The following is a 26,230-nucleotide window of genomic DNA, read 5'->3' as shown; positions in this document are numbered from 1 at the left end:
GCTTGCATATGACCACTCACGAACACACGCAAATCACTTAGGGGTACATGTTTATGTTTTAGATAAACTAGAGCCACATAGGATGCAACAATGTATCTAACATTATTGAGGGAAAACAAGTAAACTATCCCTTTTCGTTTTTTCTTTCCATTCGTTTCCTCTTTTAACATGCATTTTGATTGGCTTTCCCCGATGCTTCTAGCCAATCAGCTTACGCCTGCTATGGAGGAAGGAATAAATGCAAGATGGCTCCTCATATAAAAACAGTCTTCTGGGTCGCCCTCAACGTGCTACAAAATAACTCTTTACACCGTGTTAGGTTAAAATATTTATCCGCGAAGAGTTCTGAAGGGTAACTTTAGCTATAGATTGATATGCGTATGGTACTCGGCGATATTTTGTGGGAGAAGATACAGAAGAGACAAGAGGGACAACTTTGAAGCCATGAATTGGTGGTGAACTCAGACAGAGTCGGGGTGGTCAGAAGCACACAGCCTGGGCCTCGGCTAGCTAGCGGTAGCTGCTAACTAGCTAATGACTTCATCTAGCTACAGTTATCTGCGGCATTGGAAACGTTAAACGGCAGAGAGGAAAAAGCCTCAAATTACTGGTTGCCTGTTGAATGTGGGGCGTGAAAAGCCATACAACAATTGGCCATGGCTGTATCAAGGTAAGATTGGCTTACGCCTATGCTGACTCGGTTTTATCTGTCCGAGTTTCCTTACCAATTAGCTGGCTAACCTGCTATCTGCTAGCTTTTGATTTGGCAAAGAATGGGATGGCGACAGTCGACGCTAGCAAGCTAACACAGCGTAACGTTACAGTGTAACTTAGTCAATATTCGTGGCGCGGGTTTCCAGGCTGGGCACATAACTCAGTTGGGATTCATTTTTACTGCATGTGCGAAATGTTAGTTCAAATTAATTTCACATTTAATATTAAGGATTCACAGATTAACTAACGTTAACGTGATCGTGAAATGATGTCACGTTAACCAGTTTGCAAACACGAGATACCCACAAACGTCAAATTGCAAGTGTTGCAGCCTGTCCTCGTAGCCAAATTCTAGGTAATCTTTAACGTCACAAAACTTGCCAGATCATTAATCTTAACATTGTTTTGATGTTTACTTGGCAAGCGTTTTCCGTTGTGATTGTTATGATAATTCCACGTGGTGTCAGTGGGCCTCTTTTGCATAGCAAAGCCGACTCCTCTGAAGTTCAGATTAAGTATAAGTGGTACCTGGGGTCACGTCCCTTACATCTCTAATCCGCTCCACTTTATTAATAGACCTTTTTATTAATAGAATTATGAGTGAAAGACCAGGCTCATTAGACAGGTTACCTTGGTTCAAAGCCAAACAATTTAATAATGCATAGTGGTTTTATTCATGCAAATAAATGTCAGTGTGTTGTCTTGAGAGCATTTGCATTTTGTTTTTAGTTTAGAATGTAATTTATAAAATATTTAGATTATCATTCAATTCTGGTCCTCTCACCACTCAAGTGGTCCTTGCATATTCGAGCACCAAAAATGTGTGAAGAGGAACCAGCATGTGTGTTCAGTGCTGTGCATTGTCTTTGTTATTTTTGACCTTGGGGTTTTTTTTGTTTTTTTTTGTACCGTCACCTTTCTTTAGACTTGATCGTTTGTTTATCCTGCTCGACACCGGAACAACACCAGTAACCAGGAAAGCAGCAGCCCAGCAGCTTGGAGAAGTGGTCAAACTCCACCCCCATGAACTCAATAGCCTCTTATCAAAGGTGTGTTTGATGGCTTTTTCCAAACTGTCTTTCATGATCCTTCATAAAATAATCTCAACCAGGGCATATTTGGCTGTCCCTGCAGTCAACTTTGTGGAGTATTGATAATGTACAACAGTGTTATTCTCCCTGGTAGGGCAATGAGCTGTCTGTGCCATATTAGTACATGGATTGAATTTTGTATGTGATTCTGACCTTGCAACAAAGTCTTTTGTCAAGTCTTGACAAATAATTTTCAGTTCTGCGCTGGCTGTTTTTAATTGTCTCTTTCCTTCTCTTTATAGGTCCGACAGTTATAATTTAGGTTGTACATGGAGTGTATTAAAACTATTTTCTGTCAACTACCAGGTCTTGACCTACCTAAGGAGTCCCAATTGGGACACTCGAATAGCAGCAGGCCAGGCTGTAGAGGCCATTGTGAAGAATATTCCTGAGTGGGACCCCGTGCCCAAGCCTAAAGAAGGTAGGCTTTCCTGTCAAATGCTGAGGCATATACTCCAAATGAAACACTGGATTTTGCAGTCTTCCATTTGGCATCATCGTTTATGAAAATACTTGGCGCGCTAATGTTTACCTTGGATTTAGTTATGATACCTGTAATCAGCGTGTCGGTTGTGTGTGCGCTCTGGATGTGGAGGAGCTCAGCGCCCATACAGAGCAGGGGAGAGGCTGCGGTGTGATGATAAATCCTACAGTTTTTAGCCCTGTGGCCTGTTCAATAACTGGTTTCGGTACACATCCCTAGATACATTTTCACGTTCATCTTGTTTTATGTAGTCTTTCATATTGGGGTGACAAGGAAAATCCGGTTCATCGGTCAGCACTACTTGGTACCCATCCCTGCTGTTCAGTGCAATCCGTCTTCTCTGCATGACATGACTGTATTGATCACAACATTATTGGTCCCAGCCACCATTGAATGAAAGTTGTTTATCACAAACAACATTGTTTTCCACTAAATTTAATATTTTCCAGTATTATTTTAGGGCAAATTAAAAATATACTATATATATATATATATATATATATATATATATATATATATATATATATATATATATATATATATATATATATATATATATATATATATATAAAAAATAAAGATGTTTTGGAGAAGCTACTCAACAATCTTAAGGCCTCCATTTCCAGCTCCATCCATTGTGTAGACATTTCAAAAAGCTCAGTCTCGGGTGGAAAACACAAGTTTGTTCTTGATGAAAGGCGTTAGTGTGAACGTGACCTCCGATTCATTTAGCAGTTAGAGGGACAAATGTGCAGTTATGAGACTCTTCTTCTTTCTTGTAGAAGACTTGTCTCCAGAGGACTCCTCTTGTGACCGGTTGAGTTTCTACCACTTTGACATCTCCCGCCTACTTAAACATGGGGCCTCTCTGCTGGGATCTGCTGGGGCTGAGTTTGAGCTGCAGGATGACAAAACTGGTTTGTAGTGTTTTTTTTATTGTGGTTTTGTTGCAATAATCTCAACTGTTACACCCTCACCCACATGAACACGTATGAAAGCTACATTGTGTTGCGAGTGTAACCCGTAGAAAGGAAAAGTGACTCATTTTGAAATGAGTAGGGTGGTTTCAGTTTTTGGCTAGTCTTTTTGGGACACTGACCACTGAACAACTTTGTTTTTGATTGTGTATGACTTTAACTAATTGGGAGATTTTGAATATGTACTTTCCAACCCATTTGTTTTGACTTGAGGAAAGGGGATTCAGTCGTGACTTTTGTATGCTAAACAACCTTTTGTGTACTTCTCATCCCTTAAGTCACACACTTTTGTGTTAGACTAGACTACAACTTCACTGCTAATATATCTCAGGTTGATTCTGACAAAAACACAAATACCGCACAACAAACTAGGCTGCTTGGCCATGAATTTGAATTTAATTTGAATAGGGAAAGCTGCTCGTCATCATCTTTTGATGGTCATTCAAAGTCCTGCATTCTTTTGTTTTACCAGTCGTTGCTTCTCTGTGATCTGATATCATTTCTCGTTCAAGGACCCCTGTACTGTTGAAGTTTACTAAATTTGGCAGGTTCTGGGTGATTTTTTTTTTTCAGACCTATTTATGATCCTGTTCCTGTATTTATTTGCGATCCTAGCACTAATCGTGTTTGCCTTCTAGCTGCATTTAGCTCCCGAATGACACTCTGTGGTTCACATACACATAATCGGTATTCCTTACACAGCTACAATGACTAAGTTAACATGCGCATAATATTCCGGTTTTTGCCCTTATTCTGAAAAAGACGATATTCCGACGTTTTTTTTTTTTTCAAAGTTTACCAGCGGTGGCGGACTTGTTGGACTGTGCGAACACAGCGTCCCTCTTTCATTCCTTCAACCAGCTTCTTGAAAAGGTCGGCGTAGTGATGTGTGCGCATTTTTTTAGGAAAAAGGCCTTATTCAGAATATCCAACCAGAATATGCTGTTTACATGACCTGTATCAAATTCGGAATATTGTCATATTCGGAATAATAGTGGAATATTGGTGTGCAGGTGAACATAAACATTGTACTTGTTCTACAGGCTATCTAGTTGTAACCCGTGACGTCCTGTCATGTTTTTTTATTTATTTATTTTTTTTTCCCTCAGGTGAGATGGACCCTAAGGAACGTCTTGCCCGCCAGAGAAAGCTTCTTCAGAAGAAGTTGGGTCTGGACATGGGTGCTGCTATCGGCATGGACACAGAGGATTTGTTTAACGATGAGGACCTAGACTATACATGCCAACCCAGCGGGCTTAAAGCCCACGGAAGCAAGGCCACAGCTGGATCCAGCTCGCACAACCATGTGGTGGGTCTCATTTAAACCTCTTACTTTTGATTCAGCAGACCTCGGAGCACGTACTTGATGATCTTTGGTTCACTAAGGCTCTTACTGCAAGCTCTAGCCTTGGACTGACTATAAAGCTGCAAAATAGGTACAGATAATCAGAAATGTGTGGCAGGAAGTGGGCAGCTGTTGTCACAGCTTCTGTCAGCAGTTGAATGTTGCCCTGCAGTGAGATACTGTGGCTTTACGTTATGGCCTGACTTAGCTGGCTAAGTTGATTTTAAACTGAGTGAAAGGAAGTAGGCTATGACTTGTCACAGTGACAAAGGCTGTTGCTGTGCAGTGCCAAGTTTTAATAAATTCATACTGATTCAGCTGTCATCTTCTCTTTGGTTGTGAATCATCCTTTTCTCTGCCTCTTTTGAATCAAACCTTGATGTTTTTTGTGTTTCCAGTCTGCTCTTCATATCTTCCAGGCCTGTGTGCCTATCTATTGTGTGGTGCTGCATACATTTCAAGTTGGTAGAAGGCAGGGGATGTCAGTATTTCAGTGTGGTAATACAATATAATAAACTTCTTTTATATTTCTTCCTGATCCATATGTAAGATGTCAAACATGCCACTAATAATAATCGTCTAAATCTTCTGGGGCTTTATTCACTGATAACCTGTTCTGCAATTCCTACATAGTATAAAATGATGAATATGACTTGTGCATGAGTAGGGAGGGAGAATGCAGTTAGCCTAGAAGAACATCTTGGAGCCACTTGGAGATTTGTGACGCTTTGAGCCGGAGAATTGATTTATTAAATAAGTCATTCGGTAATAATGTACTGTATCTATGGCCTTGGTTACACTTGTCTTTTCTATGAGACCTTTGTCGTCCTATCATTGCAAGATGCATTAACTGTCAACTCTGTACGCTCGGAAATCGGATTTTGCTCGCATTGGGATCCGATCAGCCATACCGCATGCCAAGGTGGCCTGGCCTTGCTTTTATTGTGACGAATTTATAGGAAATTAAATGTGAATGAATTAGCGGAGCCATTAGAGAGCCATCTCCGCTGCTCTCTCCTTAGCAAAGTGGGACTCGTATGGGTCCCGCAACCTTTACAATAACGTTATAGCCACGTGGAAATCTATCTGATCACGCGGGTCACATTGAAATGTCAAGAGTGGACACTCGTATGCGGACACAGCTAAGTTCCCATTAGGCGCATCTGATTACGAAAGTCTCATTTTAAAAAGACAAGTGTAACCACGGCACATGTGTTCAGTTAACCCCTTAAAATGAATAATTAACTCCACTGCTTTTGTTTTCAGCCCATTCAGGCTAGTGAGTTGATTGACTCTGAGTTCCGGCCAGGCATGAGCAGTCGTCAGAAGAATAAGGCTAAGAGGATGGCCAAGCTAGTGGCCAAACAAAGATCCAAAGACGTGGATCCAAATGAAAAGAGGTAAGGTGATGCATACTGTGTACCTGCAACATGCCCGGTTTGATTTTGACTTGAAACTTTGATCATCTGCTCGATCTCTTTAAAAATACAGACCCAAGGTATAAATCATTATACTGGCTCAAAATTATTGAAATATTGAAGTGTTTTTTTAATCCTATACAACCAAATGTGTATTTTTAGCATTAAAGCTATAGTGCGTAGTTTCTGTCACCCCCATGAGGCATTCTAAATGACAACTAAATTGTTGGCACACAAGCCTCATGTGATCGCGCACTCTGAGAAATGCAGAGAGAGTTGTGTGGAGCTGATAGTCTTAAATAGTTTTGTAGCAACTAATGTGGCAATGGCTTGAATGTAACAGACGTTCATTAATATCAGAAAGTTACGCACTAAAGCTTTAACATACTTGTGATTTTCAGAGATTTGACCAATTTCATAGTATAGTTTTAGTTGGTTCTAATGATTCACTTTGTGTTGCCTCCACCTTTTTTTTTTTTAACGACAGTTTTGAGGGGGGAACCTGAAGAGAAACGAAGGAAAACCACCAATGTAGTTATTGAGCAACCGGCAACGGAGCATAAAGTCTTAATCGACAACGTTCCAGATAACTCTGGTCTTTTAGAGGAGGTAAGGAGTCAAAAACAACTCAATAACTCATTGATGTCTTTGCCTGAACTATTTAATGACTATATATGGTACGAATGACCGTATTGATAACAAACATCTTGATGTAACTGATCTCTCATTGCTTTGTCTTTTAGATGCAAGAGTGGCCTCTGGAGAGCTTCTGTGAGGAGCTCTGCAATGACCTCTTCAATCCTTCATGGGAGGTAAAAAAGCGTTTTTCACTGATGTGATACTTAATTTTAGCTGATAGTTCACAATACAGTTGGACATGAGGGGGTTGGCTGAGTTAAAGGTACAATCTGTGATCTAACACGTTTTTTATATGACCAGTGCAAATTAAATGTAAACTTGTATTGTCTGTTTACAGATTCGTCATGGTGCAGGCACAGGTCTTCGAGAAATCATCAAATCCCATGGTGCTGTGGGCGGGAAGCTGGTGGGAAGCACTGCCGAACAGGTATATATCTAATTTTTTTTTTTTTTAACATTTCCATGAGAATTAAACATGACATAAGCTGTCTGATGTTTTGATTTAGATGTCGCGGCAGCATCAGGAGTGGATAGAGGATCTGGTCATCCGGCTGCTCTGTGTCTTTGCCCTAGACCGCTTTGGAGATTTTGTATCTGATGAGGTAGGTCTTGTTTTTGTGGACAACTGAAGTCTGAGGTTGTAAAAAGTTACTGGACGCCTTTTCATGGCTGAGACATGAGACGTGTAGTAAAGACGAGGACAGGATTTAGGCTGAATCTCATTTCTCTGTTTTACCCCTTCCCCTAGCCCTTGTCCCTCGAAAACAAGGGGTAAGGGGTAGGGGTGAAAACATATCCCTATGAAATGAGACCCCACTTGCTTACGTCATCATACATACTTAGGTCTGTTTGCAATAAATATTTTTATACACACTGCATGGTGTGTTGTATATCTGTTTCAGTTATCACTGTTTTGAATGTCATTGATGTTCAGAAACGCTTTCTTTGTTAACAAAACGCTGTCTTTGTTGCCCAATAAAGTAAACCTAACATTATTACAACTATTACAACTATTGGAACCATAACTTGCATGTCACATGCATAAAAAAGGCACTCAAATGTATAAAACAAAAAAAAGACACACAAGACCACAGTCAGATGCCTGTTGGCCAGTAACCTTTTCCCTCATACCCCATTTCTTTCATTAGTGTCCTGTATCATAACCAACAACCATGTACAGGTGCATGAACAGGAATGAATTACACATGATTACAATAACACAGTACCAATACAATAATGACTGGCTACAACATGAACGCAGAAACTTCTGCTCGTTTTCAGCCCGAAAGTGGATCAGCTGCTGGGTTTCCTCCGGCGTGTGTGTGTGATACAGGACGGTATATGTAAAGCACGCATCGACGTCTCCAAAGCAAGTAGTGTTCTACACTGATATCAAACGAAATTCGCTGCTAATGGAGTTTAGTTAAAACTGTAGACATGCATGGAGTCCATTCAAGGCAGAGAAATGCGGGACTGTTGTGCAAATCAGCAATGTAGCGTTAGCGTAGCAAACTAGCGATTTTTTAAAAAACGTTCCAATTAAGAACATGGTTGCAAATGTATGTACAGGACTGTGTAGAGCACAAAACAAGACTTTCGTAATTAATAAATTCTTTAAGCCGAAAATACTTACATTTATGTACATTATGATATTTATGTTATCTCTGGTCGATCGGATTTCAGGCTACGCAGTGTATTCTGGGTACCCCTTGCTTTCAAGTAAGCTCGAGACTTTGCTTAAACTAAGGGGTATCTACCCCTTCCCCTTAGCCCTTGATCAAAATGGGGATTGGCCTTACTCATGTGAACGCGCAAAACTAAGGGGAAGGGGTGAGAAATGAGACGCAGCCTTAATGTGTTCATGCCATGCCATGGTTATTCATTATTAAGTGGCTGTGGCTCAGAGGTAGAGCGGATCTGTCCTTTAACCACAAGGTTGGTGGTTTGGTCCCTGGCTTCTTCAGGCCACATGTCAAAGTGTCCCCGAGTACGACACTGAAACCCACGTTGCTCCCTGGACGCTGTATGCGGCTGTCCACTGCTCCTACTGCTTAGGATGGGTTAAATGCAGAGATTGAATTTCACTTCGTTGTGCTGTATGATTGTATGTGACAAATAATAAAGTTTCTAAAGTTCTTAAGGAGTTATGGAATTGGCCTTGTTTCTGTTGCATTTATTGACATTATTCATAGCATCTATAGTTGTCATTGTGTGAGAGGTGTCTGTTTTTATTGTCTGCTACAATATTTGCGAAAGGCAGTGGTTTTGGCATTCACGCTTCCCTCTCCTAAATGTAACTACTGTGTGCCAACTCTTTTGATGCATGGTATTTATCTACTGCAAAGTGGCTTTAGTGTAAGGTGTATTTGTCCCCCTTATAACTGTGGCAACACTGTAGAACAGCAGTGAGTTTAAAAATTTACGTTAAGGGAAAAAGGGCATCTTTTAAAAAAATAAAAATAAAAAGCTAGACAAAAGAACCTTCTACTTTACCCTCTTTAATATATTTGGGTGTTACATTTCCTCTCAAAGTAAAATACAATACAACAACTCAACCTACCGCCGTAATAATGACCATAAAGAGGAGTTAATGGGAGTTGAGCAGATTTCGGGGCATTGCATGTGACTGTATTTAGGTTGTCATGATGATCTTTCTTTTGTAAGTGTAAATATTCCTGCAGGAATTTAATATTCTTTGCTTGGTGGAAAACCAATATAATTTTTGCTAATATTAGCTTAAGTTCAACCAGAAGAACTCTTCAGTGACTGGACCTTGTGTAGGGTTGTATTGGTAGAAGCCTGCATAATAAGTGGTAGTATAACTTGCCACTGAGACTTAAGATAATGCTGCTATTATAAATGTCTGTGTAATGACTATAGATATTTACTATATTGGCATTTATAATATGTAATCAAACATCTCATTTATGGTGGCTCACCAGCTCACTAGAACATTATCATCCTTTTTTTTTTTTTGTTGTACCCTGTATCTCTTTCCTTTTGCAAGGTGGTGGCTCCTGTCAGGGAGACGTGTGCCCAGACACTCGGTGTGGCCCTTCGCCACATGAATGAAACGGGAGTTTCCATGACGGTAGACGTCCTGCTGACGCTGCTAAAAGAAGACCAGTGGGAGGTCCGTCATGGAGGCTTGCTTGGCATCAAGTATGCCCTCGCTGTCCGACAGGTACCACCTGTTCTGTGTGTGTATATGATCAGCTGTTGAATAAGCATAGTAAAGTTCTACAGCGTCTTCGATTTGAGCGCCATATGCTCATGAATATAAATTGTGGAGGTGGTAACACAACCGTATGGACAAAAAGCTTTTTATTTATTTTTGGGGTCTGGAAGCATATGTGCTCCCTGTGGAGAGATGTCACTGTAAAGGCCATTCTTTCTGATCTCAGACCCATACATCTATGCTGATCTTCATCTGTCTGTTTTCTCGTCTCACAGGACCTGATCTCTGTTTTGCTGCCCCGGGTGCTCCCTGCCATCACTGTAGGCCTACAGGACCTAGATGATGATGTCAGGGCTGTGGCAGCTGCAGCCCTAATCCCTGTGGTGGAAGGCTTGGTACAGCTACTGCCCAATAAGGTCAGAGATGCAGTAGTAGAGCCTTTTGAACAATGCATCTGCATCATGTTTCATTTTGTGTTGAGGTTTGACACCTGTAGGCAGATATGTTTCAACTTAATTTAGTCGTAAAATTCTGTGTGTGTGTGTCTTAGGTACCCTTCATCGTGAACACACTATGGGATGCTCTTTTGGACCTGGATGACCTCACTGCTTCCACCAACAGCATCATGACATTGCTGTCCTCGCTGCTCACCTACCCGCAGGTCCGCCAGTGCAGGTCAGTCTCACAGAAGCTCACACAATAAATGCTACTGCCTCAAAATCATAATTTGTTTTTGAATGATTGCAGACTCTAAAGAGACACCGTGCTGGGATTTCTGTCCCATTTGATAACTTTATCGAACAAATGTATAATGCTCCTAGCTAAAATACATGAATGTACAACAGGCAGGGCAAAGGAAAATCATTGACGAAATGATGAAAGTTTGGGTACTGTTGACTTTAACAATAAAGTAGAAGACATGTGATTGTGTTACATGTGAAATGCAGTTTTGCATGGGGTTTGATGGCCTTAACATGTACTAGGTTTCACAAGACTCTTACTATTCTGACTTGGCTTGTCTTGTCATTCAGCCGAAGGTAGGCAAATTGTCTACTTTGTATTCTGTGGTTGTGTGTTAAGTGTCAGCACTGTGCTAAGAGGTTGGCTAAACTTCATTTGAACTTTACATAAAAGCACACAGACAGACAATGCATGCCCACCACTGAGTGCACTTTCTACAAACGCACAATTAGATGGACAAGGACTCTGACTCTTTAAAGTGCTCATATTATGCTCATTTTCAGGTTCATAATTGTATTTAGAGATTATATCAGAATAGGTTTACATGGTTTAAATTTCAAAAAACACCATGTTTTTGTTGTACTACACATGCTGCAGCTCCTCTTTTCAGAGTGTGTTGAGCTCTCTGTTTTAGCTACAGAGTGAGACATCTCACTTCTGTTCCATCTTTGTTGGGAGTTGCACATGCGCAGTAGCTAGGTAAGGACTACTAGCCAGTCAGAAGCAGAGTATGAGGGCGTGCCACGCTAGCAGCTAGGTGAGCATTATAACGTGTGTTACGAAGTGATGCACGGTCGTCACAGAAGTAAAGGCTGGACTACAATAGAGCTGTTTGGAGCAGTTTGGGAACAGTGTTTTCTGTTGGAGATGGTGAGTCCCTTTGGGCTTTTTCACTTTGTAAACCTGTGAGTGAGATCTGAGCACTTAAAGGCTAAGCAGGGGTTAAGTGTATACTGTTGTAACAAGGCATTATTTTGTTAAAGCTATAGTGCGTAGTTTCCCTACTTTAGCTACTCTAAAGTAGTATTATTCATCGTTACATCCCTACTTTAGCTACTCTAAAGTAGGGATGCAACGATGAATTGTGAATCGGTTAAAAAAAAAAAAAAGATTTAAGATTTAGATGGAAGATAAAGATTACAACCGGTTGAGATGAAAAATGAATCTCGATGCAATTTTTAAACAGCCTAGGGTTGTGACGCTAGTTAACATATATAGCAGGTAACGTTAGCCTACCGTTAGCTGGCATAACCAGGTTTAAAATGCTGACAGCTAATTGGTGTAAAGTGTGACTGTATTTCACTTGAGTCTATCATTACACCCCTACTCTAAGTGGTGATCTGATTTTTTTTATTTCTTTTGGGGGGGGGGGCTTTTCCCTTTTTATTATATAGTGACAGTGGATAGACAGGAAAGGGGGAGAGAGATGGGGATGACACGCAGCAGGTCGGATTCGAACCCACACCGCTGCAAAGAACTCAGCCTACATGGGGCGCACGCTCTTACTGGGGGAGCTAGAGGCTGCCCCTGTGTATGTATATTGACACACTTTCTTGTCCACTCTAGCATGCAGCAGTCATTAACAGTCCTGGTCCCTCGGGTTTGGCCGTTCTTGAGACACACTATATCGTCCGTAAGGCGGGCAGCACTGGAAACCCTTTTCACACTGCTGTCTAAAGCTAAGGAGGTAAAGTTGACTTGGAGCAATTGGGTATTATGTCATATCTGGCAAAGTATTTCTTCTTATACAGGATTTAACAAAGTATCAAAACATAGATTGCCGTATTGTTTATTCATAACAGCCATTGGTACTGTCAAACCTTTTTAGTTGAGTTTGGATGCTGGCTAGGGGTATTAAGGTGTAATAAGCCAGTGTTTTTTATTCTTCAGAGCTGTGCGATGTGGATCAACCCCATCCTACAAGATATGCTGCGGTACATCTTCCAGTCCTGTATACTGGAGAGCAACGAGGAAATCCTTGAACTGATTCAAAAGGTTTGTTGCCTCACCCTCACGTCATCTCAGGGTAAATTGACGAAGATGGCCTACGTTTTTGAATATTGGAAACAAGAGAAACAATACCGACATTCTCACTTTTCTTTCCTTGTATATGGATGACCTTTTTGAGCTGCCTTCATGAATTGTTAATGTGTGTCACTGGGCAGGTGTGGAGTGAGCTGCTGTCTCAGGCCCCACAGCAGTACGTGGTAGCAGCCAGCTGTCCATGGATGGGTGCCTGGCTCTGTCTCATGATGCAGGCCTCACACATTCCCATAGACCTGAACATGCTGCTGGAAGTGAAGGCTCGCTCCAAGGTTGGACACTTTTTTATTTGTAGCTAGATAAGACTGAAGAATAAGAACGGTTATATTGTTCTATTCTCAGCTGACCTTCTGTATTTATAGTGTATGAGGGTGTGTAGTGGTTGTGTCCTTTAGATGCAAACTGATGCTCCAGGACAATATCTGCTAGTTGATAGCAATTTTAGCCAATGAAATTAATAATATTTTACATTCAATGTAGGATAATTCAATGTAGGATTTTCTTAAACAATGTATAGATTTACACACAAAGATACAAAAGTAATCCCTTCTCAATCAATATTTAATGACCCACTGGAAGTGTGTGGTGGTGTCTGTATCTGCAGAGACAGAGACCCTGCCCTCTGCCTGTATTTCCTTTCTTATTTTCTGTCTGGGACGTTTATGGGTGTCAGCATAGAGCCTTTGGGACTGTGTGGGTGTGTAACCCCCAGCCATAACTGCGTCCATTGGCGCCCATTTGGGTCTGACATCAATGCACAAGGCACCCAGAGGAGACCTCTGCTGTGTGCAGTCAGTCGGTGTCTGTTTAACCCACACACACACACACACACACACGCACACATGCAGCGACAGAAGGAAGCTAACTGTAATAATTACTGTTGTGTTGATGCAACAGGATAAGGCTGGTGCAAAGGCACGTCAAGGAACCAGTCAGGTGAAGGAAACGGTCCAAGAGTATATAGCAGGTGCAGAGACGGTGACAGAAGATCCAGTGACAAGGGACTATGTAGTGGTCCGTTCTCGCCTCATGGCTGCCAAGTAAGTTTTGATTGTTGCATTGGAAGGAAAAAAATCCTGATCTTGAGGGGCACTTGTGACTTTCTCTTAAGCAATAAAGAAAGTTGAATTGCTAGATAAATTGTTTTTAAAGATGCTAACAGTTCTGACAGTGTTTCCCCGCTCTCTTTGTGTCTCTGTAATCCAGATTGCTAGGGGCCCTGTGTAGGTGTATCTGTGACCCTGAGCTCAATGCTGCATCTCAGGAGATCCGACCAGCTGAGTCTTTAGGCCACCTGTTGCTCTTCCACCTCAACTCGAAGTCTGCCCTGCAGCGCATAGCTGTGGCTCTGGTGCTCTGCGAGTGGGCTGCACTGCAGAAGGTGAGAAGCTCAGACACTGAGTTTGTTAATTGTGGAAAACATGTTTGACTCTTTTTGGATGTAGTGTGAGCATTACCGAATCAGGCATTCAGAGGTCCAATACGTTTATTTACTTTTTTTAATCGCTCTCTTTCAGGATTGTCAGGTGGTGTCATCCATGGTGCAGCCTCGTCTCCTGGCCATACTGTCCGAGCAGTTGTACTACGATGAGATTGCCATCCCCTTCACGCGCATGCAGAATGAGTGCAAGCAGTTAATTGCACTGCTGGCTGATGCCAATATAGACCTGCAAGACCGCCTCAATTGTAGCATTTTCACTATTGATCAAGCCAATGAACTGGTAGGTCCAGCCACACATAAGAAAACTTGCCTTGATTGGATGAAGCAAAAAAACTTCATTAATGAAATGTAGGTCAATTGATGGTGGGTTATCACTCCACACCATATATATTTTTGAACAGGCATGTAAACTGACAAACTTAATGGTTGTATGAAGCGTGCAATTTCATTCTTCAGATGCATCATGGTTTCCGAAGAATCCTCTTCAAACAGGACAGTCTTACTGTTTTAGTGTTATATAGAATATATTGAAATAGATTCATCAACATAATGGAACATAGCCCTAAAACTGTAGTTTACACTGAAGGCTGACGTTTTAAGGTATTTGGCTACTATTTTCATGACCGTTTTTTCCATATCCTCCAGCTGTAATTTGTTTTCTGTCCAGGTTTTATTTTCTTGAGCTAATGGCTCTGGTAATGGTCTGGTACCCAGGTGATTCTCAGCTTCAAAGGTCAACGGATGTTGCGCTCTGTAACCGATCGCTCACATTCCCCCCCCCCTTCCCCCTCTTGTTCCCTAGGTAACCACCATCTTTACAGAGTCGACAGCGGGTCTGAACGTGAAGTCCAGTCAGTGGCAGGCACTGGACGGTAAACGGCAGCAGGCTCAAGTAACAGTGATGGAGACCAACACAGAATGGCAGGAGCTGCATCTGCGAGTCCACATGTTCGCAGCCTGTGCAGTAATTAACCTGCAGGTTCTTCCCGACAAACTCAACCCACTGGTCAGGCCTCTGATGGAAACCATCAAGCGGGAGGAGAACACCCTGATCCAGGGATATGCTGCTTCCTTTATAGCCAAGCTGCTGCAACAGTGTGCTGGACGCTCGCCGTGCCCCAATCCCAAGATCATCAAAAACCTCTGTGCCTCGGCCTGCGTGGACTCTGCGGTCACGCCCTCATCTGCTTGCCCCGTACCCCCCACACAGGAAAATGCCAAAGGTAAGAGCTGTTGAAGCTTGGGAACGATGTCAGTAATTTTACTCACTGTCGGCTACCGGTGGGATTTCAAAATTGGGTTTTCATTAGCATTTTAAGCATTTTGCTGACTTATGAATACACAACATGGTGTCTTTTGTTTTTCTGTATTTGTAAAATTAAAAGTACAACAGCAGCCCTCCAATAATCATGTGTCAACACTGAAGAAGTGCTTGCTTGCCTGCTACTGAGCATATTTCTCTCTCCATTAGGCAGTGGGTTAGAGAAAGACTGCATGCATCACATGGTCAACAAAACCCGAGGCATCATCACCCTGTACCGTCACCAAAGGGCAGCGTTTGCCATTACCAGTAAGAGGGGGCCAGTCCCTAAAGCCCCAAAGGCCCCCACTACAGAGCTTCCTCCTGGCAGCACCATTAGCACTGACAATGATGAGGTACAGACGGCTAATAAAGTACATTTTCCTCACATTTAGGTCATATCCACAACAGGTTGTGTTCTACCTTTTTGTATTCTATGATATGTTCCCTTTTTAGAGCAAGAAGCCGTTTCTTATTCAGAGACGAGGGGCAGAGTTCTCCCTTACAACTGTCGCCAGGCACTTTGGTGCAGACTTCACCAAGTCTCTGCCATACTTATGGGAGAACACCGTGGGACCACTTAAGACAGTAGTGACTGAAAATCAACGCATTGGTATGTTTGAGTTGATCAGATTTGAATCTTGGATAGACATTTGTAACGGCTATTTCTTAAAGGGTAAACACTTGACCTACAAGTATTTTAACATTTTAACTGGCCTGTAGACATTTTGCCTTAAATGGACTTAAATACAGCAAATTGTAGCATTTCAGATGCAAAACTCTGTATGTGAAGTTGCCTCATGATGATTCATAGCAAGTATCTACGATCAGTTATAAGACAGGTTGCATTATATCTGTGTGTATCAATTAAATTCACTTAAGTAAGTAAATCCACTCATTATCAGCCCGCAACCCACGGTTCAGGAAGTGCAGGATGTTTGTAGTCGGTACTATGAATCCCTTTGTGTCTATTGTGTGTTCCAGACAGGCTGGTCCAGCTTGAGAGGGGAGACGCTGCAGCTCAGGAACTGGTCAACTCTCTACAAGTGCTGGAAGTCATGGCTGGGGCCATGGCTGCTGAACTCAAACCTTTGGTAAGTCTGCGGAAATTCGTTAAGGCATCTTAAACCAACTACTAATATAATGTAAGCGAATAATTAAATCTGTCTTGTTTTTTTTCCCCCTATAGCTACTGGAGCACCTACCCCATCTGTTCACTTGCCTGCAGCACCCGTACACAGCGGTGCGTCATATGGCGGCACGCTGTGTGGGCGTGCTCAGTAAGATAGCCATGCTGGAGACCATGAACAGTTTCCTTGAGTGTGTACTCCCCTGGTTAGCTGCTATTGAGGACTGCACCAAACAGGAGGGTGCCATCGAGGCTTTAGCCTGTATCCTTCACACAGTGAAATAACTTTTGATGACATTTTCTTAGCATGGCAAATGCATTCCATAAACACATTACGCAGTAATGCTATTTTTAAAGCTAACTGTTAATTAAAGCATCAACCTTGTAGTTGCTGTGTTATCTCTGTACAGTACTGTCCTTGACTAACTTCTCTCCAGGTGTCATGGAGCAGCTTGATGTGGACATTGTACCCTACATTGTGCTGCTCGTAGTACCAGTGCTGGGCCGTATGAGTGACCCCAGTGATAGCATTCGTTTTATGGCCACACAGTGCTTTGCTACACTCATCCGTCTGTTGCCCCTCGAGGTAGGAGCACACGAACGGAAGGCTAAAAATGCATTTATTATTATGCAAAGTTAAGAATCTCTGCAAAAAGACTCAATCACTCACTCACTATTACACTAATGACACAATGTCATGATTCAGTGTTCTGCTTTTTTAAGTATCTTCCTCCCCCCCGTTGTCCACCAGGCAGGTATACCAGACCCTCCAGCCATGTCAGCTGACCTGATCCGCCAGAAGGCCAGAGAACGCCGTTTCCTAGAGCAACTACTAGATAGCAGAAAATTGGAAAACTACAAGATCCCTGTGCCCATTAAGGCTGAGCTCAGGAAGTACCAGCAGGTGTGTGTCTGTCTTATGTGCCCACTGTGTCTCTGCAGTACTTCCTCAAGCAGCAGATAAATCAAGGTCAAGGTTTTTTTTTATTTGTGTCCTTTGGGAGACATTTGTGTTGGGCAAGTTGCTGCATGGACAATACAAAGACAAAACGCCAAACAAAAAACATTGTGGACAGTAAAACCGCTGGCAAAAACCCCAAAACAAAGTAAAAAAAACATCACCTCATGGACCGCTGCTACTTAAAATACATACAAATTCTTCAAAAATGCATACACACCGCTCATCCATCCATAAATACTGCTAAGGTACCGTAACCGACCATATTCAGATGCCTGTACAGATTAAAAGGCAGTCGGACTGATCAGTCGGGTCCCCGAGGTCCAAAGAAATGCCTCAAAACGCACTGAGGCGACGCCGACTTGAGCGTACGCTCTGCGCGTGCGCAAAACGTAATACGTCTCCATAGCAGCAGGCGGCGCTTCTCTGTATTGTTTCCCAGAAAATGAAAACTGGCAGCTGATTGGACGAACGCTTCACGTGGGTCTTTTTTTCTCCGGAAATTCACAGCCAGACTGTCATAGCGGCTTGTTCAGAATACGATCTCATATTGTACTAAAATAGTTCACCGAAACGTGTTTCTGAAAACATTTTAAGCGAGAAATAGGCCGTGCAGTTGCTGAATCTGTCTTCATTTCAGATCGACAAAGGTCAGTTTAAAAGATTTGTCAGATTTTGAGGCTCGTCCGCTCGCCATTTCCGGGTGAGTCCCGACTGCCTTGTCTCCGACTGAGCATTTCGGGTCGGCCAAAATAAAGGCCGACCGCTCCTCCGACGGACGACGGCACGGAACACACCGAGCAGACTCGAGTCCCTGACCTCGCCAGACTGTCCGACGGCCGATAATCGGGTTGGTGTGTCAGGGCCCCTAGAAATGGTAGTTGCTGGCTGCTGTGCTGAGACCAGCCATCCATCTCTTTAAATGGAGCAGTGCAGAAAGCCAATTCAAATTCTACTACAATTGTTACTGCTATTGGTCAAACGCACTGCTGCCAATCAACCTTAACTGACTCAGGAGAAAATATCACTCTGAAACCAACTGCAGTTACAATGGATGGGCTGCTTTTTATGTCTGCAGTGTTGGTCTTTGTGTCATCTTGCAGGACGGAGTGAACTGGCTGTCCTTCCTGAACAAATACAAGCTGCATGGGATCCTGTGTGATGACATGGGCCTCGGCAAGACACTGCAGTCCATCTGCATTCTGGCAGGAGATCACTACCTCAGGTAGTCCAAACGGCACTATTACAGCTATTGTTTGACTTTCTTCTTTATCACTAGACACAGTATATTGTACCATTCAGAAGCAACATCACTCATGATTGTTGCCTCTATTATAACTGCACAGCGTTAAGACTTGTAAAGAACATTTATAATTGAATAGTAAAATAGGAGTCCAAATATATGATCCATATAGGCAGTTGTTTATATGCTTGCGGATGTAATCAGTGTCAGGTATTAATATACTATTTACCACTACTAAATCACAAAGGATTGAGCTACCTAATCATAATATAAGTCCAATAAGAATTAGTCCCAGTTTTGAGGCGCTTGTTTTGATCTTTGTTCTTTAAAACGCTCGTCCTCTTTTCTGTGCCGTGTAAGGAAACTCAAATCAGCCTTGTGTATGTTTGATGTCTATTTAGGGTACAGGAATATGCCAAGACTAAGGCTGCAGACAGCAGCCCCCTGCCCTCTCTGGTGGTGTGTCCTCCCACACTGACTGGCCACTGGGTGGATGAGGTGGGCAAATTCTGCACCAAGGAGTACCTCAACCCACTGCACTACACTGGGCCTCCTACAGAACGAATGCGGTAAAGCTTAGTCAGACTTTAAAACAAGGCTCGTCAGCATACAGAGAATGATTTATATCCTCGTCATAAAGGTTTCCTTAAAGTACAGTGGAATAAAACTGTTCAGGAGAACAAATCATTTTTCAATGTTGGTTTGGATCCATTATTTTACGCTAATTGTTGGCACACATAATGTAACCCAAATGCATGTCTCATTTACACAACATTCATGATCCTAAACAAACATTTACTTTTCCAGGTTGCAGCACCAAGTGAAAAAACACAATCTTATAGTAGCCTCTTACGATGTTGTACGGAATGACATTGACTTTTTTAGGTGAGAATCATTCTAATTCTCTCTCGGTTTTGGAGGAAGGTGCTCAGTTTTTAAAATGAACTTAATTTTTTTTTTTAATTTATTTTTAGAAATATCAAATTTAATTACTGTATCCTTGATGAGGGTCATGTCATCAAGAATGGGAAAACCAAACTTTCCAAAGCCATTAAGCAGTTGGCTGCCAACTTCCGAGTCATCTTGTCTGGAACGCCCATTCAGGTGAGGTCCTAGCTGGCTGTCTGTTGAAATTGTACTTCTTTCCTCATGTTTTAGTCAGAGCATGACCATTTTTTCCCACTCTGTGTAGAACAATGTCCTGGAGCTCTGGTCATTGTTTGACTTCCTCATGCCGGGCTTCCTTGGAACAGAACGGCAGTTTGCTGCACGCTACGGAAAACCAATCCTGGCCAGCCGTGACGCCAAAAGTTCCTCACGGGAACAGGAGGCGGGTATGTAAATATTGCAGGTGTCATTGTTTATTTTCTAACCAGAGCATGTGAGCAGTGACAATTTCCACTCCTCATTCACGGAGCTGTTCCTTCCCTCCGTTTACCAATTAAAGCCGCTCCACTAAATTGCTCCTCCTTCAGATTTCACCCCGCTCTGCTCAAATCACTCACCTCTCGTCCCAAAAAGGAAAAAAGAAAAAAATGTGTTTATCAGATAAACGGCACCCACCCTCACTTCATTCCTGGAGCTCCGCAAGCAAAAAGTCAGTCGGATGATGCTTGATGGTGTTTTTTGCCTCCAACGGCGCCTTCCAGGCAGCTAACCCTAACCCTAAACATAACCATTGCCGTGCTGCCTGGGAGGAGACGTTGGGGGCAAAAAACACCAAAGACATCGGATGACAGGCACTAGCAGCATGAAGAGGGAGGGAGGGCAGGCGTTGTTCATCTGCATGTACTGTTCTGCGGTAACACATTCAGACATGCTCCAAACTCATGGTGTAAACAGTACCGGAGCATAATTGATGCGGGGGAGATAAGGCGACGCACCACTTTAAAAATCCGCTCTACACTCATCCAAAACCCTCGCACTCGCCTTACGTGCTTTGTTTCTAGCTGAATACTGGCTTACCTAACATCCCAGAGGTATAATGGGACTAAGCCGTTAACTGGTTAATATTGGTTCCTTCCTGTCAGGTGTCCTGGCGATGGAGGCCCTACATCGGCAGGTGCTACCCTTCCTCCTGAGGAGGATGAAGGAGGATGTCCTCCAGGACCTTCCGCCTAAAATAATTCAGGACTATTACTGCAATCTGAGTCCTCTACAGGTACTTGTGCCCCCCAACAACTATCTAATGGGCTATCCCAGTACCCACAGGCAAATACGTCATTATAAACATTGAAAAAATACATTGTCTCAGCGCCTCAGCTTTGCATTTTTCTTGCTATTCGTATATTATAGGGATCTGCAATGTAGTAATAATAATAATAATAGCTAGTAATCTTATAGGCCAGCCATAAAAATTACATTGCTAATGGGATGCATGCCTGCATTATTCTAGGTTAGAAGTAATGTGACTGGTTCCCGTAAGAACTAACAATGGATAATGTCTCAACCCTCTTAACAACGCTGTATGCTTTCGCACCACCTGCAGGTTCAGTTATATGAAGACTTTGCAAAGTCTCGAGCCAAGGCCAGTGTGGAGGACAGCATCTCTAATACCTCTACAGAAGAGGAGGAGAAGCCTAAACTGATGGCCACAGGCCATGTCTTCCAGGTACACGTTTCTACTTATTTATCTCATACGGGCATCAATTATACAGTAAACCACCTCTGAAACACTAGTTAAGGGTGCTCTGTGGAGACTAGCTTTTGGGTAGCCTATGTCTTCTATTTATTTGATCATTGTTTCTGTTGTATTTGTATTTTATACTATTGATTATTTTTACAATGTTTTTATTGTCTGTGTACATTGTAAAGCACTTTGTGACCTTGTCTGAAAAGCGCTGTATAAATAAAATGTACTTACTTGCTGTGTATCGCGTCACGGGCCTGTGCATGCAGTGAACATTTCATAAAATGCAGTTTGATTTAGTTTCACAGAGCAGATGTTTGGAATCAAAGCATTAATTGTTAATATTTACTATATGCCCTCAACTCTTGCAGATGCATCTCATTATAACGCGCAACAATATTTACCTTCATTCCTACATTCTTTCAGGCGCTGCAGTACCTGCGGAAGCTGTGCAACCACCCGAGTTTGGTCTTGACCCCGCAGCATCCAGAGTACAAACGCATCACTGAGCAGCTCGCAGGGCAAAACTCCAGCCTGCGGGACCTTCAGCACGCGCCCAAACTCTCCGCTCTCAAACAGGTATTGTGCTGGGAAGTCTTTCAGATCAACTACAGCACATCACTTCTGCTTGTGTGGGCCACAGTTTGGAGTATGTCTCACATAATCCTAATAATTTGGATCTTATCCAATTAGGTTTTCATGAAGGTAATATGCTTGCATAAGAATGGAGATAGAAGTTAACAAAGACTGCACACATTTCCTGGTGAAATCTGACAGTGTTTTTATAAAAACAAAACAACAAAAAAACTGTAAACACATTCTTGACCAATCAGATTGTTTGCCCATGGTTTTGCTGAACTAAGATGTACTGTCAGCCTCTCCGCTGTCTCATACTGTGGCTCTAATGTGTTTTCTGTTCTCCAGTTGCTGGTGGACTGCGGACTAGGAGGTGGCGGAGGATCAGAGGGGGGCACAGAGGCCGTGGTGGCCCAGCATCGTGTGCTCATTTTCTGTCAGCTCAAGAGTATGCTGGATATTGTGGAGCATGACCTGCTGAAACCCAAACTGCCCTCTGTCACCTACCTGAGGCTAGACGGCGGTGTGCCGGCGGGCCTCCGCCACTCCATCGTTTCCAGGTCAGTGGGTGGGGATTTATTCAGAGCTCCACCGCGTGCTGCCTGTTATTGTGAATGTGAGCTCAGTCCCATTCCTCTCCATGACTTTGTGCTCTCTGAATCTCAGGTTTAACAATGACCCATCCATTGACGTGCTGCTGCTGACCACCCATGTCGGGGGTCTAGGTCTGAACCTGACGGGTGCAGACACCGTGGTGTTCGTGGAACATGACTGGAACCCCATGAGGGACCTGCAGGCCATGGATCGTGCCCATAGGATAGGACAGGTACACAGACGAATACAGGCCACACACAGCTACATATACCATGTCATGGACCTGCGCTTTTGTAAACCGTATAGACCAAATACCAATAACGTTAAGATCATCATCTGCTTTGAGAAATTCCAGTTGCATTACAATGAAGGTGACACTAAATCCAAAATGCTCCTGAGGCACCCAAAGTAAGATGTGACTGATCAGTTTCCTTGCTGCATTATTAAAGATGGCCTTTTGAGCAGCCTTGGATAGTGTGACACTGCTGCTCTTGTCTGAAACCAGTGATGCAAAATGACCCCAGTGAAAGAAAATTGGCGAGGAGGCGCTGTCCTACACTTCTGAGACATTCTGTGAACATTCATCATTGTGTTTTGTGTCGGGCAGAAACGGGTTGTGAACGTGTACCGGCTGATCACACGAGGCACGCTGGAGGAGAAGATCATGGGTCTGCAGAAGTTCAAGATGAGCATCGCCAACACCGTTATCAGCCAAGACAACGCCAGCCTGCAGAGCATGGGCACCGACCAGCTCCTCAACCTCTTCAGTCTAGACAAGGTGAGAGCTTGTCAGAGTGTTTTAGTCATGGAGACACTGAGAAACATGTTGGTGGGGATCCCAGATCTGCTGCACGATATGAGGAAAATGTGCACGATGCGATGACGTTGTTGAATATCATGATAACGATATTACTCGCAATAAATAAACCGATATTAAAGTGTTCTCAGTTCTGCATTTCTGCTGCTTTCAGTATTTTGCTAAAATACGACAAATGAACATTCTTTTATTGAACAAATTGAACATTGAATATAAAAGGCACCACTAAAAAAAAAAAGTTACATTTTAAAGTGGTTTTCTGCTATTTTCTTTCAACTAACCGTGTCTGTCGCGATATGTCGCAGCCTTTCGCGATGTGTGTATTGCGCCAGTTGATAACGCGATGGCGGTACAAAAACGATATATTGTGCAGCCCTATTTATTTGTCACGTCAGTCATGTAGACTTTGTGCTGTTGACGAGTTAAAGAAACTTCCAACTCGGAGCGGGAAAGCGCCCGACTTGATCAACCTCTCAGCCAAATAACATTCAGCTGAGGACGGGTGATTTGGTGGTTGCCTAGCGAGAACAACAGTCGGGGGGGGCTGATCGGGGCTTCTTCAACCAAAGCAGTGCGGTGCTCCTCGCGTTTTTGCAAACGCGCTCCGTCAGATCGGGCCCCAACTCTGCCGCAAGCCCAAGCCCGCAGTAGCTAGCATGTCTTCCCTCACGATAAGCGTTTTTATAATGAATAATGCAGTGGCAATGCTTCCTTTAACCAGAGACCAGTCTGCCAGCCCTGCCCTAACTAATTGGCATATTGAGATCCCACCACAATGAGGCTAGACTCAAGATAACAAGAGTGCTTATTAATACCAGGTGTAAATGCAGGCGCCTGAGGATCGGATGTCATTTATTCAGATACAGATCACATGTTAACACCTGCCGCTTATTGTAGCAGAGGTGCCAGGCTGACATCAGAAGAAATGATAACACTTATATAATGTACAATAGAAATGTATAACATTAGAAGTTTTAAAGCAATAGAGCAGGGTTGTTAATTTCCACAGTTAAGGACCCGTTTAATGAGTGAGGCTGATGGGCATCAGGAATACAAAGCCAGGTAGTGTGGTTTTTTTTTGTTTTTTAAAAATCAAATATTAAAAACCTGACAAAAGCTGTTGGTATGCATTCCTATGTATTCTCGCCGCGTCGTCGATTCGTCACGTTTGCTTGATCGGTGTGTGTGTATATAAATGTGTTTCAGGGTGAGAAGGGTGAGCAGTCGGCGTCGAGCTCCGGGAAGTCGTCCATTAAGTCTGTGCTGGACGGCCTGGGAGAGTTATGGGACCAGCAGCAGTACGACACGGAGTACAACCTGGACAGCTTCATGCACTCCCTGCAGTAGCACCGTACGAGCCCACGCAGCCGAGCAGGACCTGATCAAAGCCCGTGGAGCACCCCCCCCCCCTACTGCTGCAACTGTCTGCCCCACTCCCAAGCACCGATCAGAATAAGGAGTCACTCGTAGCTTATGGTTACAAATGTCCCAAAGCATCAACCAAAAACAGCCCAAATAGGAACTAAATCTATATATTAGTTTGCTGCTGCAACTTAACACATTTCTTCTGACGTTTCTGAACCTCAAGACATCCCGTAATTCCTTGTTGAGAGTAAACCAGCCAGGTTTTTCAACAAGTCCTCCTTTAAAACTGCTAAGAGACTATATTGGTATGATGACTATGTACCATCTGCGACAAGCAACCCCCAGTGTTGGTTTACATCTTCTACATTAGTTAGCAGCAGCAGCATCACCACTGTGTACAGTGATGTTGCTGTGGTCTCTCAACTATAATTATGATGCACTGAATGCTTATGTTTTATAGGAACAGCACCAGATGCTACTTTTACAGCCCGCCGCCCTTCTCCCACGTCACATTGCCAGAGTATACAGTGTTAACTGCTTTAGACACCATTACCCAGTAGCACCTCCCTCCCTCACCCCTCCTTCATCACAAGGTCTTAAAGCACTGCGATACCCAGCCACACCTGTCAACGCCTCTCTGACTGATGGATACAAACATGTTTTTGTATGACAAAGGGAAGCTGGGCGAGAGTGACGAGCTCACTGGAGAAACCGCAGGATGTCATCGCTGGCTTTTTAAAGCCCGTTGGTGACTGTTTACTGTTTATGCTATGACCAGATGACTTCCATCCTCCAGATGGCGCTGGTCTGTACTCTCCCCCAGGAGTCTGTTCACGTGACCTGTGGCCATCGAGACGCTTGGGTGAAATGATTTGCGTTGTGTTCAGCTCCGCCAACAACAACAATGAACTGGGAAAGCACTGCACGTGAAGCAGCATTACAGAGACTGAACATGGGGCCAAGCTAAAACGGTACCTGAAACTTCCTTGAAACCTGTCACCAGTATTTAAAAAAAAGAAGAAAAAAAAAGAATAGACTTGTACATATTTCAGTAATTGCTGCTTTTTGTTTATGATGGTGGAATTGTAATAAATTCTACAGACCTTTTGAACTACATGGCTCTTTTTCTTTCTTTGCATGTGACCAGTGATGGCCAGTAGATGGTGTGGTTGTACATCCAAGAAGAATACTGATAAGACATAAATGAATCACATTATGCATCTTTTGACACAGATGCATATTTGATGCGTTTGACTGCCCTCATGGACGAGAAGTCGTTTTTTTTTTTTTTTTAAATGCGCAGAAAAGTAGCAATAGCATAGCAGCAAAGAGGCTAATATTTTAATTGTATAAGCAACCAAATACATTGTTGTGTAATTAATTCCAACAGGTTTCTATCTTTGAAAACTGAATGTTTTTTAATTATGCTAAAATGTTATTTATTAAAATTTACAATTTCAAAGTAAAATATTTCAGTGTAGTCCAGTTATAAGATTCCTGTTCTTACACCTAGGGGTGTAAATCATACGTTTTATCACAATACAATAT

The 26,230-nt window shown here is 42.9% G+C and overlaps 1 protein-coding gene across 1 annotated transcript; it reads left to right on the top strand.

Annotated features, from left to right (window-relative positions):
- The first annotated feature begins 236 nt into the window (after window positions 1-236).
- On the top strand, window positions 237-25,793 carry btaf1 (BTAF1 RNA polymerase II, B-TFIID transcription factor-associated). The gene is made up of 39 exons (XM_078273719.1): window positions 237-670; window positions 1,640-1,763; window positions 2,112-2,226; window positions 3,072-3,206; window positions 4,376-4,575; window positions 5,878-6,011; window positions 6,103-6,109; window positions 6,462-6,638; window positions 6,773-6,841; window positions 7,006-7,095; window positions 7,175-7,270; window positions 9,676-9,852; window positions 10,122-10,262; window positions 10,397-10,521; window positions 12,154-12,274; window positions 12,478-12,582; window positions 12,753-12,902; window positions 13,528-13,670; window positions 13,837-14,011; window positions 14,148-14,351; window positions 14,874-15,294; window positions 15,543-15,727; window positions 15,828-15,984; window positions 16,356-16,465; window positions 16,561-16,762; window positions 16,938-17,086; window positions 17,252-17,404; window positions 18,562-18,683; window positions 19,103-19,270; window positions 19,509-19,586; window positions 19,676-19,805; window positions 19,894-20,035; window positions 20,732-20,862; window positions 21,190-21,312; window positions 21,757-21,909; window positions 22,255-22,466; window positions 22,573-22,732; window positions 23,108-23,278; window positions 24,524-25,793. Exons 1-39 carry the CDS (start codon window positions 657-659, stop codon window positions 24,662-24,664), a joined length of 5,610 nt encoding a protein of 1,869 aa, XP_078129845.1. The 5' UTR covers window positions 237-656; the 3' UTR covers window positions 24,665-25,793.
- The last annotated feature ends 437 nt before the right edge of the window (window positions 25,794-26,230 follow it).

This window comes from Sander vitreus, chromosome 17, assembly GCF_031162955.1.
Source record: "Sander vitreus isolate 19-12246 chromosome 17, sanVit1, whole genome shotgun sequence".
NCBI lineage: Eukaryota > Metazoa > Chordata > Actinopteri > Perciformes > Percidae > Sander > Sander vitreus.
This window is presented reverse-complemented; position numbering and strand designations above follow the sequence as displayed.